The sequence below is a fragment of the Salmo salar genome, chromosome ssa20 (genome assembly GCF_905237065.1).
Source record: "Salmo salar chromosome ssa20, Ssal_v3.1, whole genome shotgun sequence".
Classification (NCBI taxonomy): Eukaryota; Metazoa; Chordata; class Actinopteri; order Salmoniformes; family Salmonidae; genus Salmo; species Salmo salar.
The window spans coordinates 59,350,568-59,367,821 of NC_059461.1; the positions used below are offsets into that span (position 1 = coordinate 59,350,568).

At 45.2% G+C, this 17,254-nt stretch overlaps 1 protein-coding gene and 1 long non-coding RNA gene across 4 annotated transcripts; one reads left to right on the forward strand and one right to left on the reverse strand.

Annotated features, from left to right (window-relative positions):
• Positions 1 to 245: 245 nt before the first annotated feature.
• Positions 246 to 8,363, reverse strand: LOC106580958 (rab5 GDP/GTP exchange factor). Of its 3 annotated transcripts, none has more exons than XM_014162555.2 (9): positions 8,222 to 8,363; positions 6,924 to 7,126; positions 6,386 to 6,558; positions 3,537 to 3,706; positions 3,176 to 3,257; positions 2,854 to 2,986; positions 2,661 to 2,752; positions 2,266 to 2,522; positions 246 to 2,118 (listed from the first exon to the last, which is right to left on the reverse strand). In XM_014162555.2, exons 2-9 carry the CDS (start codon positions 7,100 to 7,102, stop codon positions 1,732 to 1,734), a joined length of 1,473 nt encoding a protein of 490 aa, XP_014018030.1. In that variant the 5' UTR covers positions 7,103 to 7,126; positions 8,222 to 8,363; the 3' UTR covers positions 246 to 1,731. The 3 variants fall into 3 exon arrangements, with proteins under 3 accessions (XP_014018030.1, XP_014018031.1, XP_014018029.1); XM_014162556.2 differs by lacking the exon at positions 8,222 to 8,363 and adding an exon at positions 7,908 to 8,215 and having other exon boundaries at positions 6,924 to 7,123; XM_014162554.2 differs by lacking the exon at positions 8,222 to 8,363 and adding an exon at positions 7,908 to 8,215.
• On the forward strand, positions 7,985 to 14,088 carry LOC106580959 (uncharacterized). The gene is made up of 3 exons (XR_001323005.2): positions 7,985 to 8,192; positions 13,459 to 13,616; positions 13,867 to 14,088. It is a non-coding gene; the product is annotated as an uncharacterized lncRNA (long non-coding RNA).
• The last annotated feature ends 3,166 nt before the right edge of the window (positions 14,089 to 17,254 follow it).

A 17,254-nucleotide genomic window follows, 5' to 3' on the forward strand; every position in this document is an offset into this window, starting at 1 on the left:
TCTCAAAGCTTAAAAATCCTTCTTTAACCTGCCTCCTCCCCTTCATCTACACTGATTGAAGTGGATTTAACATCAATAAGGGATCATAGCCTTCACCTGGTCATTCTATGTCATGGAAAGAGCAGGTGTTCTTAATGTTTTGTACACTCAGTGTACATTGCAAACACACCTTTGCTTGCTCTACTTTTTTTCTACTTACCCTAGATAGTCATGTTAGTGGTGACAAAGCCCTCTAGACACAGAACGGCTTTTGAGTTATTTTATTCATCAACACAACAAACCCATGGACACTAAAACAACACTGTCTCAATAAGTTACATTTAAATACAAGACAATGTTGAGCTACTCGATACAAAAACAAAAATATGGTTGTACAGATATATTTTTTTACATTGCTTTTTCAAAAATAGCTGATCATTGATTGTGTGCTATCCAATGCCTAGTTATTTCAGTTAGTGTTTAAATTGGATTGAATGGGATTTTAGTAACCAGGGTTTGGCGAGCATTTGTATCTGATAGATAGAAATGTGATAAAATTAAACATGATTAAAAAAAAAAAAATCAAATATGTATAGGTAGTATGTAAATGTACTTTCTGTTGCATCGAAGACACTACTCATCGAACGCAATGTCTACTGTTCCTTCATATATCCATCTAACCCTGAATGAATGGTTACAACATGGAGCTGAGATCAACATTGTTATGGCTATTCTGTTTGGCAACATTTACCCACAAAACATTTGTACAAATAAAATTCACCACTAAATTAAAGCGCTTACTAAAAGTACTTTACTTAGATAAAACCATACTAAATATGGCTACTGAGAAACTGAAGACTTTCTACTGACGAAGCAGCTGTTCAGCAGTCAAACAAGAGTGTAGGGACTTTTAGTATCTTCTAAACTCTGAACTGCAAATCATTTATTTCTTATAGGAAAAATGTACAATTTCAACTATGGTATCAATCTAGCCATTTTAATAGGCTAAACATCCTTATCCCCTCTCAGAAGACTGTAGCCTGAATGCCTCAAACAAACCTAGAAAATGTTGAAACAAATAATACAATTACTCATGTAACTGTTCTCTATACAAGACTATTGTATAGGATTTAGAATGACCGCTAATGTAAACTTTACAAGAATTTTGTCTTTATTGCATCCAATAATGAATATCCACACAATAAAAAAATAAAAATCACTTCTCTAAACTGAGCGCATGACTGAACAGGTTTGGCATTTACATACATATATACACACACACACACACATACACACATATACATACACACACACTTATTTATAGACATCTTCAGGGGAAATTTGGTTGTGGTTACATACACATGATCCTAACAGATGCCTCTCACCAGGGCTTCTGTACTCAGACTTGGATTCAGTCAGGAGTAATACAGAGGACAAGATCAATGGTCTGTGTCCCAACAGTCTTAAAAGCTTCCTTTCCTTCATGACCATCGATGAAGGCAATATGCCTGCAACCTATCTGGTACTCTTACTAATCAGTGTTGAAGACCGACCAAGAAAGTGGTCTATTTACTTGGGTACAGGCGACTGCAAGCATCTATTTTAAGTGTGCATACAATGGGGAGGGTTGGAGTTACACTTCTTGGATCCATTACAGGGAACCTATATGTGCATAAGAACAGGAGCCACTTTCCAGGGTGGAGAGAGAGAGAGTAACAAGTCCAGAGGGTCAGGGTAGTGGGGTGTTGGGGGTCAGCCGGCAAACAACTGGGGCTGGAGAGGAGGAGGCAGGTCGTTCTCCACGTTGTCAGCGTCTATGGCAGAAGAGGCGGGGGGGTGCATTTCCAGGGGGAACCTCTCCAACACATCCTGCACTTTGTGCTCCACCCCGTCCCTCCAGTCGATGAGGTCACTCTCCAGGCAGCGAGCTCCCTCCATGACGTGTTCCTGCCTCACGCCCAGCCCCGTCTGCAGGTCCAGACGCTCATTCATCTCGCTGAAAGCAGCACTGCCTGGGGGGGAGGGGGCAGCCTGGGGCCGCTGGGGGGACGCCTGGCCTGACATGTGGAGCTCAAACTCCTCAGCGCTCAGGTTCAGAGACCGGCCATCCAGCTTCTCTATGAAGGCTACCGCACAGCACTGCAGAGGGACAGAGAGAGAGGAGAGAAAGAGGGGGGTTAGGGGAAATCACAAATTATATTCTTAATATGTGTACAGTGTATGTGTATTTGACTTTGTTTGGTACAGCTTGTCTGTCTGTTTGCTTTGCGTACACAGCCCTCTCACCAGGTTGGTAAAGTAGTATCCGTCCTCTCCGCTCATGAGGCGGCTAGGGTTACAGAAGCGGGTGATGTACTGGATGTTGGACTGCAGTCGCGGAGGGTTGGCCTTCAGGACGATGTAGATGAGGGTGGGCAGGAAGTCATCAGCAGATGCTGCCTCCTTCTTGGTGGTCTTGATGGCATTGAAGATGTGCTTACTGCAGCGTGTGATGCAGATCAGCTTGTCCCTGGGCACACGCTTCGAGTCCATCTCTATCACGTCTACAGGAAGTCAGGGTGGAACAGAGTGGTAGTTAATGTGCTATGATGACATTATACATCACATGCATGTTCAGTCAGTGTTTGGGTCTCTTTGTAAAAAAAAAACGAAAAACAAATGAATACAAGCTAAAGTCTGACCTGTGATGGCTTTGACCACATTATCAGAAACCTCAGGAATCTCCTCATCCACAGGGACACACAGCATCTCAATGGTGACCCAATGCAAGGCCCTGCAACCCACACACACACACTTTAGTGAACAGATGCACAAGGAGGCATACAGCAGCTTCAATGCTCATACTTAGTATCATATCAGTTTCATTGTCTTTACCTGATTCTTTTCTGAACAGCCAGGTCTTTCTTCTCATCGTCTGTGGTCTCAGGACAAAAGACCTCATCGTAGAGACGTGTCATCATGTATCTCTCTACCTCGTCCATCACACTCTCCACACGCTCCGACGACCCTGGGGTCAACACAGACACAGACGGGAAAACAGCAAATGTGAGTCATTCAAGGCCTACCTATAGATAGCTCTCAGAAAGGATCAGAGTGTGTTCATTCTCACCTGCAACTTTATCATCAAGCCTCTGTTTCAAGATATCCTTAATGATCTGGTATTAGAGTATTAGAGGTGAGGAAAGGAGAGGTGTACCTTTGAAGTGTGTTTGCAGGCGGTCTGACAGGTTCTGGTAGAAGTCCTGAACACACTCAGACAGCTCATCAGCACCCAGGTCCTGTGGAACAAGCACACTATTAGCTTGAAGGGATTGTTGTATATTGTCCTTCATTTAAAGTTTAAGGGCGAGTTCACGCTGATGTTACTCCAGAGTATTGAGTGACTAACCAAATGTTTGTTTTTTGCATTTGTTTTAGTCATCCTTCTGTTCTACGATGAGGAAGTGAAATGGTCCAAACCCAAACCGGAGGGGTGAATGAATAGAAGTAACCCCCATGGGACTCATCAGGCTCTCCACATTCAGAAGCCCCTGGTGCTATTGTAGTGTACTACTCACCCTCTTGCAGGCCATGCTCTCTGTGAAGGCCCGGCACTGTTTGAAGATCTCCCTACCAGGTTTCAGTGTCTTGAGGAAGTCGATAAACTCTCGTGTGGTGCAGTCCGTCTCTAAGGGCTTGCGGCTCACTGAGGGGCTGGGGGTCGACTGGGCCTCGCCAGGGACAGAGTCTAGGAGGGTGGAGGACACAGATAATGGAGGGAATGATATGCCTGTGTGTATGTACAATATTCCATAGGTGGTGGATATAAAAGACTGGCTTTCAGCCAGCCTTCGGATGGGAAGCAGAGAAAATAAGGGTGGGTCTTTATTCATCTCATACTTTCCCAGCACAGCTTGCGGAGTTGTGATTTCACAAAACATCCTTCTGCAATCTGATTTTAGGTAGTCCCTTTTTGCTACGCTTCAAATGCATGGTTCCACATGAAAGCAATTGCCATACCAAGCACTGATGCAGCCAGTCAAGATGCTCTCGATGCTGTAGCTATAGAACTTTGAGGATCCGAGGGCCCATGACAAATCTTTTCAGTCCCCTAAGGGGCACCCGTGTTGCAGGTCAGTGTGGCGGATGTGTTGTTGCCTACCCTCAACAACTGGGGGCGGCCCGTCAGGATGTCCAGGATCCAGTTGCAGAGGGAGGTGTTCAGTCCCAGGGACCTTAGCTTAGTAATGAGCTTCAAGGGCACTACGGTGTTGAATGCTGAGCTCTAGTCAATGAACAGCATTCTCACGTACAGTTAGGGAAAAAAGTATTTGATCCCCTGCTGATTTTGTACGTTTGCCCACTGATAAAGAAATGATCAGTCTAATTTTAATGGTAGGTTTATTTTAACAGTGAGAGACAGAATAACAAACAAAAAAAATCCAGAAAAACGCATGTAAAAAATGTTATAAATTGATTGCCATTTTAATGAGGGAAATAAGTATTTGACCCCTCTGCAAAACATGACTTAGTACTTTGTGGCAAAACCCTTGTTAGCAATCACAGAGGTCAGAAATCTCTTGTAGTTGGCCACCAGGTTTGCCCACATCTCAGGAGGGATTTTGTCCCACTCCTCTTTGCAGATCTTCTCTGAGTCATTAAGGTTTCGAGGCTGACGTTTGGCAACTCGAACCTTCAGCTCCCTCCACAGATTTTCTATGGGATTAAGGGCTGGAGACTGGCTAGGCCACTCCAGGACCTTAATGTGCTTCTTCTTGAGCCACTCCTTTGTTGCCTTGGCCGTATGTTTTTGGTCATTGTCATGCGGAATACCCATCCACGACCCATTTTCAATGCCCTGGCTGAGGGAAGGAGGTTCTCACCCAAGATTTGACGGTACATGGCCCCGTCCATCGTCCCTTTGATGCGGTGAAGTTGTCCTGTCCCCTTAGCAGAAAAACACCCCCAAAGCATAATGTTTCCACCTCCATGTTTGACGGTGGGGATGGTGTTCTTGGGGTCATAGGCAGCATTCCTACTCCTCCAAACATGGCGAGTTGAGTTGATGCCAAAGAGCTCCATTTTGGTCTCATCTAACCACAACACTTTCACCCAGTTGTCCTCTGAATCATTCAGATGTTCATTGGCAAACTTCAGACGGGCATGTATATGTGCTTTCTTGAGCAGGGGGACCTTGCGGGCGCTGCAGGATTTCAGTCCTTCACGGCGTAGTGTGTTACCAATTGTTTTCTTGGTGACTATGGTCCCAGCTGCCTTGAGATCATTGACAAGATCCTCCCGTGTAGTTCTGGGCTGATTCCTCACCGTTCTCATGATCATTGCAACTCCACGAGGTGAGATCTTGCATGGAGCCCCAGGCCGAGGGAGATTGACAGTTCTTTTGTGTTACTTCCATTTGCGAATAATCGCACCAACTGTTGTCACCTTCTCACCAAGCTGTGTGGCGATGGTCTTGTAGCCCATTCCAGCCTTGTGTAGCTCTACAGTCTTGTCCCTGACATCCTTGGAGAGCTCTTTGGTCTTGGCCATTGTGGAGAGTTTGGAATCTGATTGACTGATTGCTTCTGTGGACAGTTGTCTTTTATTCAGGTAACAAGCTGAGATTAGGAGCACTCCCTTTAAGAGTGTGCTCCTAATCTCAGCTCGTTACCTGTATAAAAGACACCTGGGAGCCAGAAATCTTTCTGATTGAGGGGGGGTCAAATACTTATTTCCCTCATTAAAATGCAAATCAATTCATAACATTTTTGACATGTGTTTTTCTGGATTATTTTGTTGTTATTCTGTCTCTCACTGTTAAAATAAACCTACCATTAAAATTATAGACTGATCATTTCTTTGTCAGTGGGCAAACGTACAAAATCAGCAGGGGATCAAATACTTTTTTCCCTCACTGTAAGTGTTTCTTTTGTCCAAGTGGGAAAGGGCAGTGTGGAGTGCAATAGAGATTGTGTCATCTGTGGATCTGTTGGGGCGGGAAACAAATTGGAGTGTGTCCAGGGTGTCTGGAATGATGGTGTTGATGTGAGCCATAACCAGCCCTTCAAAGCATTTCATGGCTACAGATGTGAGTGCTATAGTCATTTAGAAAGGTAACCTTGGCGTTCGTGGGCACAGGGACTATGGTGGTCTGCATGAAATATATATGTATTACAGACTGGGTCAGGGAGAGGTTGAACATCTAGGGAACTGTAGCTGGATGCCCCATGTGACCTTCTCCACAGTGACTGGGGGTTGGGGGGGAGTGGTAATGGAGCAGAGTTCTGAAAGAGGGGGGAAAGAGGAACTGTGCTCCAACATTATGCAGAGAAGGGATGCAGTGGTGGTTTGGATCTGCTCATCCCTCCAGTAATGGTAGAGAAAACACTATAAACTGTAAACCCTATCTCATAGAGATGGATCCTACCTTTCTTGGGTGGTGTCTTTGCTGAGGGAGTGAAAAACTTAGTCACTGTGTTGACTTTCCGTGACTTCTCCTTGGTTTTCCTCTCTTCAAATTTGCTTAAGGGTGCGATGGCAGCAGGCTGGGCTGCCCCCTGGTGGTTGTTAGCGTATGCTGCCGTCTCCTCCATCTGTAACCTGGGACACAGAACGGACATTGTTGTTACCACCACATGATCAATACTGAAGACAGACAGACAGTGGTCCCTAAATAAAACAAGACAGATAAGGTAAGAATGTCAGAGATTCAAAAGGCAAGAACAATTTAAACTAATGACAGACAGCAACATGACACTGTTCCATTTGCCTCTGTGAAATTGGCTGTTGAAATGTTTGTTAATCAATGATAAATAGTTACTTGTGTGTTTTGTTTTCGACTCTACCCCTCAATTTTAGCGGGGCATTTAGTGTTTGCCGCCGGGCTCCTAGATTTCAAATCAAGTGCTAACTCCGCCAACCCGGGGACTATGCATAACAAGCTTGATCAAACAGACAACACACACCTCTCTGCCAGAGCATGGTCCTCCTGGATCTGTTTGTGTCTGGTTTGTTGGTACTCCTCCCGCCAGCACTTGGAGCAGAGGCCCTGCCAGGCCACATTGCCATAGAAACCACATCCCTTCGTACACAGCAGCTCTGACTGGTCCACATGGATCCCACGACGTTCAGGCCCCTGGCTCATCACTCACGGCTAGCGAGGATACTGCTGTGAATGACAGGAAAAATACAAGACTGTGAATGATGGCATGGTAGAAAGATCCGCAGTCAGAAGTAGCCTAAAGCGAACTTGATGGCTATTATTTATCAGGACTTTGACACAGTTGAATGCCTACACACTATGGTCCACATTCAGGTTGAGGTATTTGATAAAAAATATTTTTAATAGAGGTAGCTAGCATAATGACATATTTCAATCCAAACACTGAAGGAAATCTCAGTGAAATCAAAATACGAGTTCATACTGCGGCAGTGTTTACAACTTTACCACCCAAGTTACCCAAAGTGGAAATCTGACACATCAATCTGCCCATTTCTGGTGATTATGACTACTGACTCATATTGGTAATGCATGATAAGAAAAACAACACAGGATGAATTTAATGGATGACCACAAACAATGGTAAAAATGTTTATGGCCTTCTAGCTGTAACAAGTCCCAATAGAGAAGCTACACTTGAATTTGTTTGAAGCCACATCACAACGTTAGCTAGCTAGCATCCTGATTTATTAACACGCTAGCTAGCTAATGCCAAATATTTTGTATAACTAACCTACTACTGTGTACTGTATAGCTGCAAGCAATGCACTGAGCTCAGTTCAGCTCTAACTAACTAACTAACTAACTAACATTAACTCACTCTAACTTAACGAACAACGCGACGCAATGACATTAGCTACCGGTAGCTAGGCTTCTTCTGGTAGCTAAATGTTTAAACTTAGCTAAAAAATAAATGAATACATAATTTAGTATTCTACAATGTACCCACCTGACCACTGGGTCCTGACCTGAGATACATTTAACTAAGTAGGGTTTGGCTCACACTACTAGAAGCTAACGTTTGCACTTGCAGTTGAAGCGCTAGCTAGCGTGACAGATTCCTCGCGGACCCAACAAAATTGACAAGCAATTCAACAATGTCGTTAGCTGGCTAACAACATTCTGCGACTCCTTAGCTTTTAAGAAAGATTATTGAGTGTGGATAGTTCGTTTTTTATGCAGCCATTGACAATATCTGCTACCCACTCCTGAACCGAGGTAAAATCAGATTCAGGTAAGATATTCGCCTGTAGTTTTCCTTACTTCCACAAACAGCAGTTAGGGACCGTCGACATAGTGACAAATAAAAAATTTCAAATTTCAATAGCTCTTTAACCAACCGAGGTAAAGACAGTTTCAGGTTGGATATTCGACGGATATACACCTGTAGTTTTCCTTACGTCCACCAACAGCAGTTAGGGACCGTCAACATAGTGACAAATCAACATTTTCAAATGTCAATAGCTCTTTAACCATTACTCCTAAAACTTTCAAAACTGGTTGTAGCTAACCCGATGGCATAGACACACATTGCACACACTTTTTTTTTGTCGGTTTACATCTCACACTATTTTCAGTTATTTATTTAGATTTTTGAATTTCAATAGCTTTTTGGTTATATGACCTACTGACTTTAAAGAAGGTTCAGAATGTCCACTCAGTGGGCCTACACATTGCACACCCTTTAGTTTGTCCATTTTCATGAATTTTGTCAACTTTAGAATTTCAATAGCTCCTTGGTCATGTGACCTACTGGACTCAAACAAGGTTCAGAATGTCCACTGACTACCCTTCTATAGTGCACACCTTTTAGTTTGTCCATTTTCATCTCACACGTTTTTCCATGACTTTTTCAAACTTTCAAATGTCAATAACTCCTTGGTCATGTGACCTACTGACTTCAAACAAGGTTCAGAATGTCCACTCAGTGAGCCTACACATTGCACAACCTTTACATTGTCCATTTTCATCGCACTCAATTTTACATACATTTTCAATAGGTCCTAAGTCATGTCACCTACTGGACTCAAACAAGGTTCAGAATGTCCACAGACTACCCTTGTATATTGCACACCCTGTAGTTTGTCAATTTTTATCTCACACGATTTTACATAAATTTTTCAAACTTTATAGTTTCAATAGTTCCTTGGTAATGTGACCTACTGACCTCAAACTACATTCAGAATGTCCACGGACTGGCGGAGACGGGCGCTGCGAGGCATCCAGTGTGGTAACCCGACCAATCCCGGCGAAGCTGGCGGAAGCCCCGGGGAGAGTTCTCTTGTCTTTGTGAAGGGCAGGGCGCCCTGGAATGGGTTTGCCCCGAGAGAGGGGCCCAAGCCCTGGAAAGCATTGCGACTTCGGCGGCGTCCGGTGAGCTCTCCCTGGCCCTTGAAAATCTGAAGGAGAGGGTGTAAATCTCACGCTGGGCCGTACCCATATCCGCAGCAGGTCTCCAAGGTGAACAGCCTCTGGCATGCTGTAACAATGTAGGTAAGGGAAGTTGGCAAAAAATATCCGTAACTTCGGGATAAGGATTGGCTCTAAGGACTGGGTCGGTTGGGCTGGGGTGTGAAGCGGGGCTCGAGGCCGGCTGAGGGAGCAGTCGCTCCGCAGCCCTCCTCTCGCCACCATTGGAAGTTCGTTGTGCGGCCCATCTCGCGGTCTCTCGTGCGTGATCTCGCACGGGTCTGCGTGCGGGGGTTCGTCGGGGTGGTGTCCGTCGGCGGGCCGGTTGGGAGTTGGGTTCGGCGATTGGTGGTGGCAACACTGGATGTGCGCCGGGCCCTTCTAGCGGATCTCCCCAGCTACGGCGCTCGCCGGCCCCACACATTGTAGGTTGGGAGGTCTCCTCTACGCTCAGTAGACTTGAGGTGGAGACTAAACCCATTGGTCCTGCAGTGATAGGGCATTGCATGGATCTGGCTCATGCCCTACGAAGTATCTCCAGCTTGTCTGGAGGGTAAATTGATTTGATTTGCTGCGGAACCATAAAACGGATGGAAGAAGCCTAGGTTCCCACTAGGCACGGATCACTGAATGTCAACTTGATGAAATTCAAAGGAGCGTACCTACCTGTCGCTGTCGCACTCAAATCACCCGTGGGGTGACTGTGACCCCCTCATGTCAAAGTGAGGAATATCAATGAAAGCGCTGCTAAAGGTGGCTTCCTATGGCTCTGTCCCGGAGGGCTGACTGGGCAAGCAAATGATTGAAAGGGGATGATTATTTTCTGTTGCTTCTTCCGAAACCCGGGCGATTGTGCCGCTAGATACTGCAATGGATAGTGAAACCACAGCCAAGGGAACGGGCTTGACGGAATCAGTGGGGAAAGAAGACCCTGTTGAGCTTGACTGTAGTCTGGCACTGTGAAGAGAAATGAGAGGTGTAGAATAAGAGGGAGGCCTTGGCCGGCAGTGAAATAACACTACTTTTGCCCCGGGTGCTCCTGCTGGCGGTACACCTGTCAAACGGTAATGCAGGTGTCCCAAGGCGAGCTTAGGGAGGACAGAAATTTCCCGTGGAGCAGAAGGGCAAAAGCTTGTTTGATCTTGATTTTCAGTATGAATACAGACCGTGAAAGCAGGGCCTCACGATCCTTATTAATTTTTGGCTTTTATGCAGGTGTCAGAAAAGTTACCACAGGTATAACTGGCTTGTAGTGGCCAGGCGTTCATAGTGATGTCGCTTTTTGATCCTTCGATGTTGGCTCTTCCTATCATTGTGAAGCAGAATTCACCAAGCGTTGGATTGTTCACCCACTAATAGGGAACTGGGTTTAGACCGTCGTGAGATCGGTTAGTGTTACCCTACTGATGATGTGTTGTTGGTTGCAATAGTAATCCTGCTCAGTACGAGAGGAACTGCAGGTTCAGATATTTTATGTATTTGATTGGCTGAGGAGCCAATGATACAAAGCTACCATCTGTGGGATTATGACTGAACCCCTCTACGTCAGAATCCCCCCTAAACGTAACGATACCGTAGCACCGCGGATCTTCTGTTGGCTCGGGATAGCCTGCCTCGTTTGGCAGGTGAGTAGAGCCGTTTGTGACAGGGTTTGGGTGCGGCCAGATGAGTTGCCTCCCCTCTTCTGATGCACAGCCACATGTTTACGGGGAAGCTGGTGCTAAATCACTCGTAGACGACCTGATTCTGGGTCAGGGTTTTGTACGTAGCAGAGCAGCTCACTCGCTGCGATCTATTGAAAGTCAACCCTCGATCCAAGCCTTTGTCGGGGACGGAAGGCGTCTTCCTCCACCATCATCCTTTTTTACTTACGGGTTACCAGGTGCACGCAGAAGGGCCAGGGGCCAGACACAGAGTGTGAGAGAGCCCAGGCAGGTGGGTAGAAGGCATACGACATTGACATTGGGCTCTGGATAGGTGGGGGGCTAGGTGGTGATCGCCCATTCGTCCGGGCCCGTCCTCTGGTGGGACTGTGATTCAGGTTGGGACTCACTGTGGAAGTCAAAAGGTCACCAGATGCACGAGGAGGCCTCCCTCAAGGCGGGGGGCACTCAGAGTACGAGCAGGGACGGCCGGACTCAGGGGCTGGGAGCAGCACTCAGGCTGTGGAGGTTGGGTTAGGGACTAATATTAAACCTATTATGGATTTATATTATGGCCGATCAGTGGCTTCAAAGCCTCTCAATGTCCAATACATAGCATCAGCAATCCAGGGTTTATATGGGTGATTATGCAACTGCAAACTTCAGAAATTAAAACTTATTCAAACACCATTTTACCAGTATTGTACTTGTCTTTGATTTGTCTAGAAACTATATTTGATAATGGCTGCGATTGTACTATTTGGGAATTTATATATTTTTGTAAATTTTCCGAGACAGCCATACACAAATGTCATTTCCATCACGTCATTAAACATCAATTTTAGTTGAAAATGAAATATCATACAATTGATTTATTACGCATTTCTTATACATTTGTACATGAACCTATATTGAATATTATTTAAAGTGATTTTTAAGGTTTTACTAATATTAATAATTCAACACGATGCCTGAATGTATAAACTTGCCTTGGTGACAGCTGAAAACATTTATCATCAAAAATAATATATTTCCATCCAACCTTTTTGTGAGATTATGATAACAACCATATGATTTCCATATCTAAAACAAATGTATGTAAATTATACATACTAATTTACCTCAAAATATGGGTTGTGATGGAAATGACAATGTGTGGTGGAAATGACAAGTGTGGTGGAAATGACAAGGTGTGACATCTATGTAAAAAACACATATGAAAACAATATTTTATTGCAAACATTTTGAACAACAACCATTGTTAAACATTTCAGACCTATACTGGGTTGTAGGCCCATCACTCACAACGTGTACAGCAGGAGCCGATGGGCAGAGCTCAAGAAAGTAGGCCAGTGTTTTTAAGAGATGGGCCCAGATAACAGAGGGATAGTGCCGCATAGTGAGCTCAGTGAGCTCAGTGAGCAAAGTGAAACTGTATCATTTGTGGTATATCCAACACAGGTGTGGAGGGTCACCTGCTTGTGAGAATCACCAAAGTGAACTGCCTGGATTTCACTGGTGTATTTACACAGGTAGTTAGTTCTCTGCAAAGTCAATATGCACAATGATCTCCTCTTTCCCCAGATTCTCTTAATTCTCTCAGTTGAGTATTGGTGTCGAATGTTGTACACGTGTTTCCCCAACTTTTCTTTCAATCCTTTTGAGAAGTCCTCCAATAGAATTTGCAGTGTGCCACATACCTTTTCTTTTACTGTTAAATGTACAGTGAACTTCTCCATGTTTCCCTCTTTTTTTCTTCTCTCTCTCTTCAGCTTTGTTTTTCCACTCAAACCACCATGTCTGCTCACCAGCATCAAAGTCAGATGTTTTAAGCTATTTTGGTGGGAATACATTTTCTGAACATCACGCGCCAATGTAAAATGCTGTTTTTGGATATAAATATGAACTTTATCTAGCAAAACATACATGTATTGTGTAACATAATGTCCTAGGAGTGTCATCTGATGAAGATCGTCAAAGGTTAGTGCTTCATTTAGCTGTGTTTTTGGTTTTATTGACACATGTCCTTGCTTGGAAAATGGCTGTGTGATTATTTTTGTCTATGTACTCTCCTAACATAATCTAATGTTTTGCTTTTGCTGTAAAGCCTTTTTGAAATCGGACAATGTGGTTACATCAAGGAGAAGTGTATCTTTAAAATGGTGTAAAATAGTTGTATGTTTGAGAAAGCTGAATTATGACATTTTGTTGTTTTTGAATTTGCCGCCCTGATATTTCACTGGCTGTGTCCCGCAGGTGGGACGCTAGCGTCCCACGAAGCCCATAGAAGTTAACAAACCCAAAGTCATCCTCATTCAGGCCTGCAGGGGAGGTGATCCTTTCATTGAAAAAAAGTATTGTTTTTCCAAAATGTATGTAAACCTTTTGTACTGACTTTAACTTGAGTAGAATGCCTCCATTTTAAAGAGGATTTGCCTGTTGTTTCAGGCAATGACGGGTTTGTTTGGGTCAGTGACGCGGTGCCTGGTCCCAGCCATGACCTGGAGTTAGAGAGTGACTCAATCAGGAGGGAGCACAAACGAAAAGGACTTCTCATCTCCCTCATATGAACACATTCTCAGGCATTATATTGGTTGAAAATCACTGTGAGTAAACCCTCATTACATTCCCTGCCCTTTCAGATACGTCCTACAGAGATCCAAAGATCGGCACCTTTTTTGTCCAACACATCATGGAGACATTCAACACCTATGCCTGTGATGATCATATAGAATAATTATTCAGGAAGGCAAATATCTGGAAACAGAACAGTTCCTCATTGCGCTGTATGGAATAATTGATCACCTTTGATTTACTTTGAGCCACAATAACATGTTTGTATTTTCTTCCATACAGGTCATGGTTCGCTTTGAAGATTTTCACATGGGAAAAGGCAGACAGATGGCCAACCAAAGACCGAGTCACTCTAACAAAGCAATTCTACCTCTTCTCAGGCCTCTGAGTAGTTGTGATGGTTGATGAATTGTACTGTATTCACAATGGAGGAATAAGGGAGGTACATTGTTTCAGTTTTTTTGTATAAAACCATACATCACAATAAAGTGTTTGGCATCACCATTATGTTTTAATTTATACTTATAATTAACCATTTAACACATTACTTTATCATCAACAAATGATGTATTATTAGCAAATTCAAATATGATCGTTTAGAGCTAGGTAGTCTTTTGTTCCAGCCCTGCTCTAACACACCTGATTCAGCTAATCAAAGTCAAGATGAGCAGCTAATTAGTAGAATCAGGTGTGTTAGAGCAGGGCTGAAACAAAAGTCTATAGGGTAGGCTACCCAGTAGCTTTCCAGGAGGAAGATTGGCCATTCCTGTTTTAACATTTGGAAGATAAGCAAAATAAGTCTGGGTGACAAAAGCCCTGTGTGCCGAAATAAAAGATCTCACAGAACTCAAAAACATTTAGATGGGATATGCCTTTGGCTACAAATGAAAAGTAGGTTAATTTTGCCTATCCACTATTGTTAGGCAGTGAGCAAGCTTGCCTATGGATTGGTGCTACTATTATTTCGGGAAGGAGATGTACATTTTTTAATACCATAGATGATATTTAAACCTATGACTTATCTCCATCATAAAATGTTTTTTCAATGACTAGCAGGTCTATTCAAGCTGAGTTGTCTATGCCTGTGTGCTACTTGGTATGAATGAAACTACAGTAGGCTGGTATGGTTACCAGTGGCCAATTTGGCATAACTGCTCGGCACCCAGGCTCTGGAATGAAGGTTATAGCTTTGTTTTTTGAAATTATACTGAACAAAAATACAAACGCAATTAATAAAGTGTTGGTCCCATTTTTCATGAGCTGAAATAAAAGATCCCAGAAATTCTCCATACGCCCAAAAAGCATATTTCTCTCAAATTTTGTGCACGAATTTGTTTACATCCCTGTTAATGAGCATTTCTCCTTTGCCAAGATAATCCATCCACTTGACAGGTATGGCGTATCAAGAAGCTGAGGAGGAGTATTTCTGTCTGTAATAAAGCCCTTTTGTGGGGAAAAACTAATTCTGATTGGCTGGGCCTGGCTTCCCAGGAGTGGTGTGTATTCATGGATGCTAAGGGAAGCCGGGATTCCCCAAAACAATTGACCAAGAAAAAGAGAAATGATTTATCTTTCTCTGTGTTTCAGAATTTTCCTTCAATTCATAAGAGGCTGAATGTGTCTCACCGGAGAAAGCATCTGAGCGAGCGAAACAGCGCCCCTCTGTCTCTCTATGTGTAGTGTAATAACGGAGCTGTGAGTCGGGAAAACCAGGAACGAGACAAATCCATGTGGCTAAACGCCGGTACACAAGGATTATTCCAACTGGTGAGAAAACATGAGTGACATAAAGGGGAGGAAATGATGAAGGTAAAGTTCAGGTGTGAATCATAATGACTAACAGGTGCGCGTAATGATGATTCCCAGGACCGGTGGTTAGTATTCTGGCGACGTCGTACACCGGAGGGGAGGAGCAGGAGAAGATGTGACAGTACCTCCCCTCTGATGCACGGCTCCAGCCGCAGGATGACACCGTCCAGAGGCACGACCCCAAGAATGAGGAGCGGGTTGGTCCGGGTGGCGAAGGTGGAAATCACGGATGATGTTGGGGTCCAGAATGCCCTCCACCGTAACCCAACACCGCTCCTCTGGGCCATACTCCTCCAAGTCCACCAGATACTGGAGCCGACCCCCATGACATCGGGAGTTCAGTAGGGATCTGACAGCGTATGCCGGACCCCCTCAATGTCCAGGGGTGGGGTGGAGCTGGGTCGTGGGGGACAGTATCAGCGAGGGGACCAGGAACCACCGGGAGACATGAAAAAAGAGAAGGGAGACATGAAAAAAGGGTGAGATACGATAGTGACTGGGTAGTTGTAACCTGTATGTCACTTCATTGACACTCCGGAGAACCTTGAATGGCCCCACAAACTGGGGGCTCAGTTTCTTGCAAGGCAGGGGGAGTGGGAGGTTCCTGGTAGAGAGCCAGACGTGGTACCCAGGATGGAACACAGGAGTCTCACTGCAATGGCGGCCTGCCTGTTCCTTCTGATGATGGACGGCATGCTGGAGTCTCACGTGCGCATTGCTCCACACCTCCTTCATGCGCCGGAACCACTCATCTACCACAGGAGCCACAGTCTGGCCCAGGGTCCATGGGGCCAGGGCCGGCTGGAAACCCAAAACACACTGGAAGGGGGTCAACCCAGTGGAGGAGTGACGTAGGGAGTTCTGGGCGTACTCTACCCAGGGAAGGAATCGTGCCCACTCACCCTGCCAGTCCTGATAGTGACTCCTCAGGAACCTCCCCAGCTCCTGGTTCATCCTCTCCACCTGCCCGTTTGACTAAGGCCGATACCCGGAAGTGAGGCTGACCGTAGTAACCCTGAGCTTCTCCAAGAAGGCCCTGAACACGTGATGTGAATTGAGGGCCACGGTCGGAGACGATGTCCTCTGGAAGGCCATAATCCCGGAAGACCTGCTGAAAGAGTGCCTCAGTGACCTGGAGAGCAGTGGGGAGACCAGGAAGAGGGATTAATCGAAGAAGATTGGTTACAAAGTCAATGGATAGATGTGACCAAGGTCACTGAGGCACGGGAAGCGGCAGGAGCTTCTCTGCTGGAGCATTCCGGGGGAACTTGGTTTGAGCACATACGGAACAGGAGTTGACATACCGAGTGCATCCTGCACCAAGGTGGGCCACCAGTACTTCTCAGTGATGGAGTGGATGGTGCGAGAAATACCTGGATGTCCAGCGACGACAGCTGTGTGTGCCCAGGTCAGCAGCCAATCCCTAATCCCTGTTGGAACGTAGATGCACTGGGGAGGACATTTCCGGGGTGCGGGCTACTTCACTAGAGCCTGGCGGATGTCCACATCTACGTCCCAAACCACTAGACCCACGACTCGGGAGGATGGGATTATGGGTGCCCTCTGGACAGGAACCTTTCCTGAATCGTAGATATGGGACAGAGCATCGGCCTTGATGTTCTTAGAACTTGGGCGATAGGTCAGAGTGAAGTCGAACCTAGTGAAGAAAAGTGCCCACCTGACTTGGCGCGGAGTCAGTCTCCTCGCTGTCGGTATGCACTCTAGGTTCCGATGGTCAGTGAGGATGACGAATGGTTCCTTAGCGCCCTCCAGCCAGTGTCTCCACTCTAATGCCAACTTCATCGCCAGGAGCTCCCGATCACCGATATCCTAATTCCTCTCTGCGGAGGACAGTTTCTTG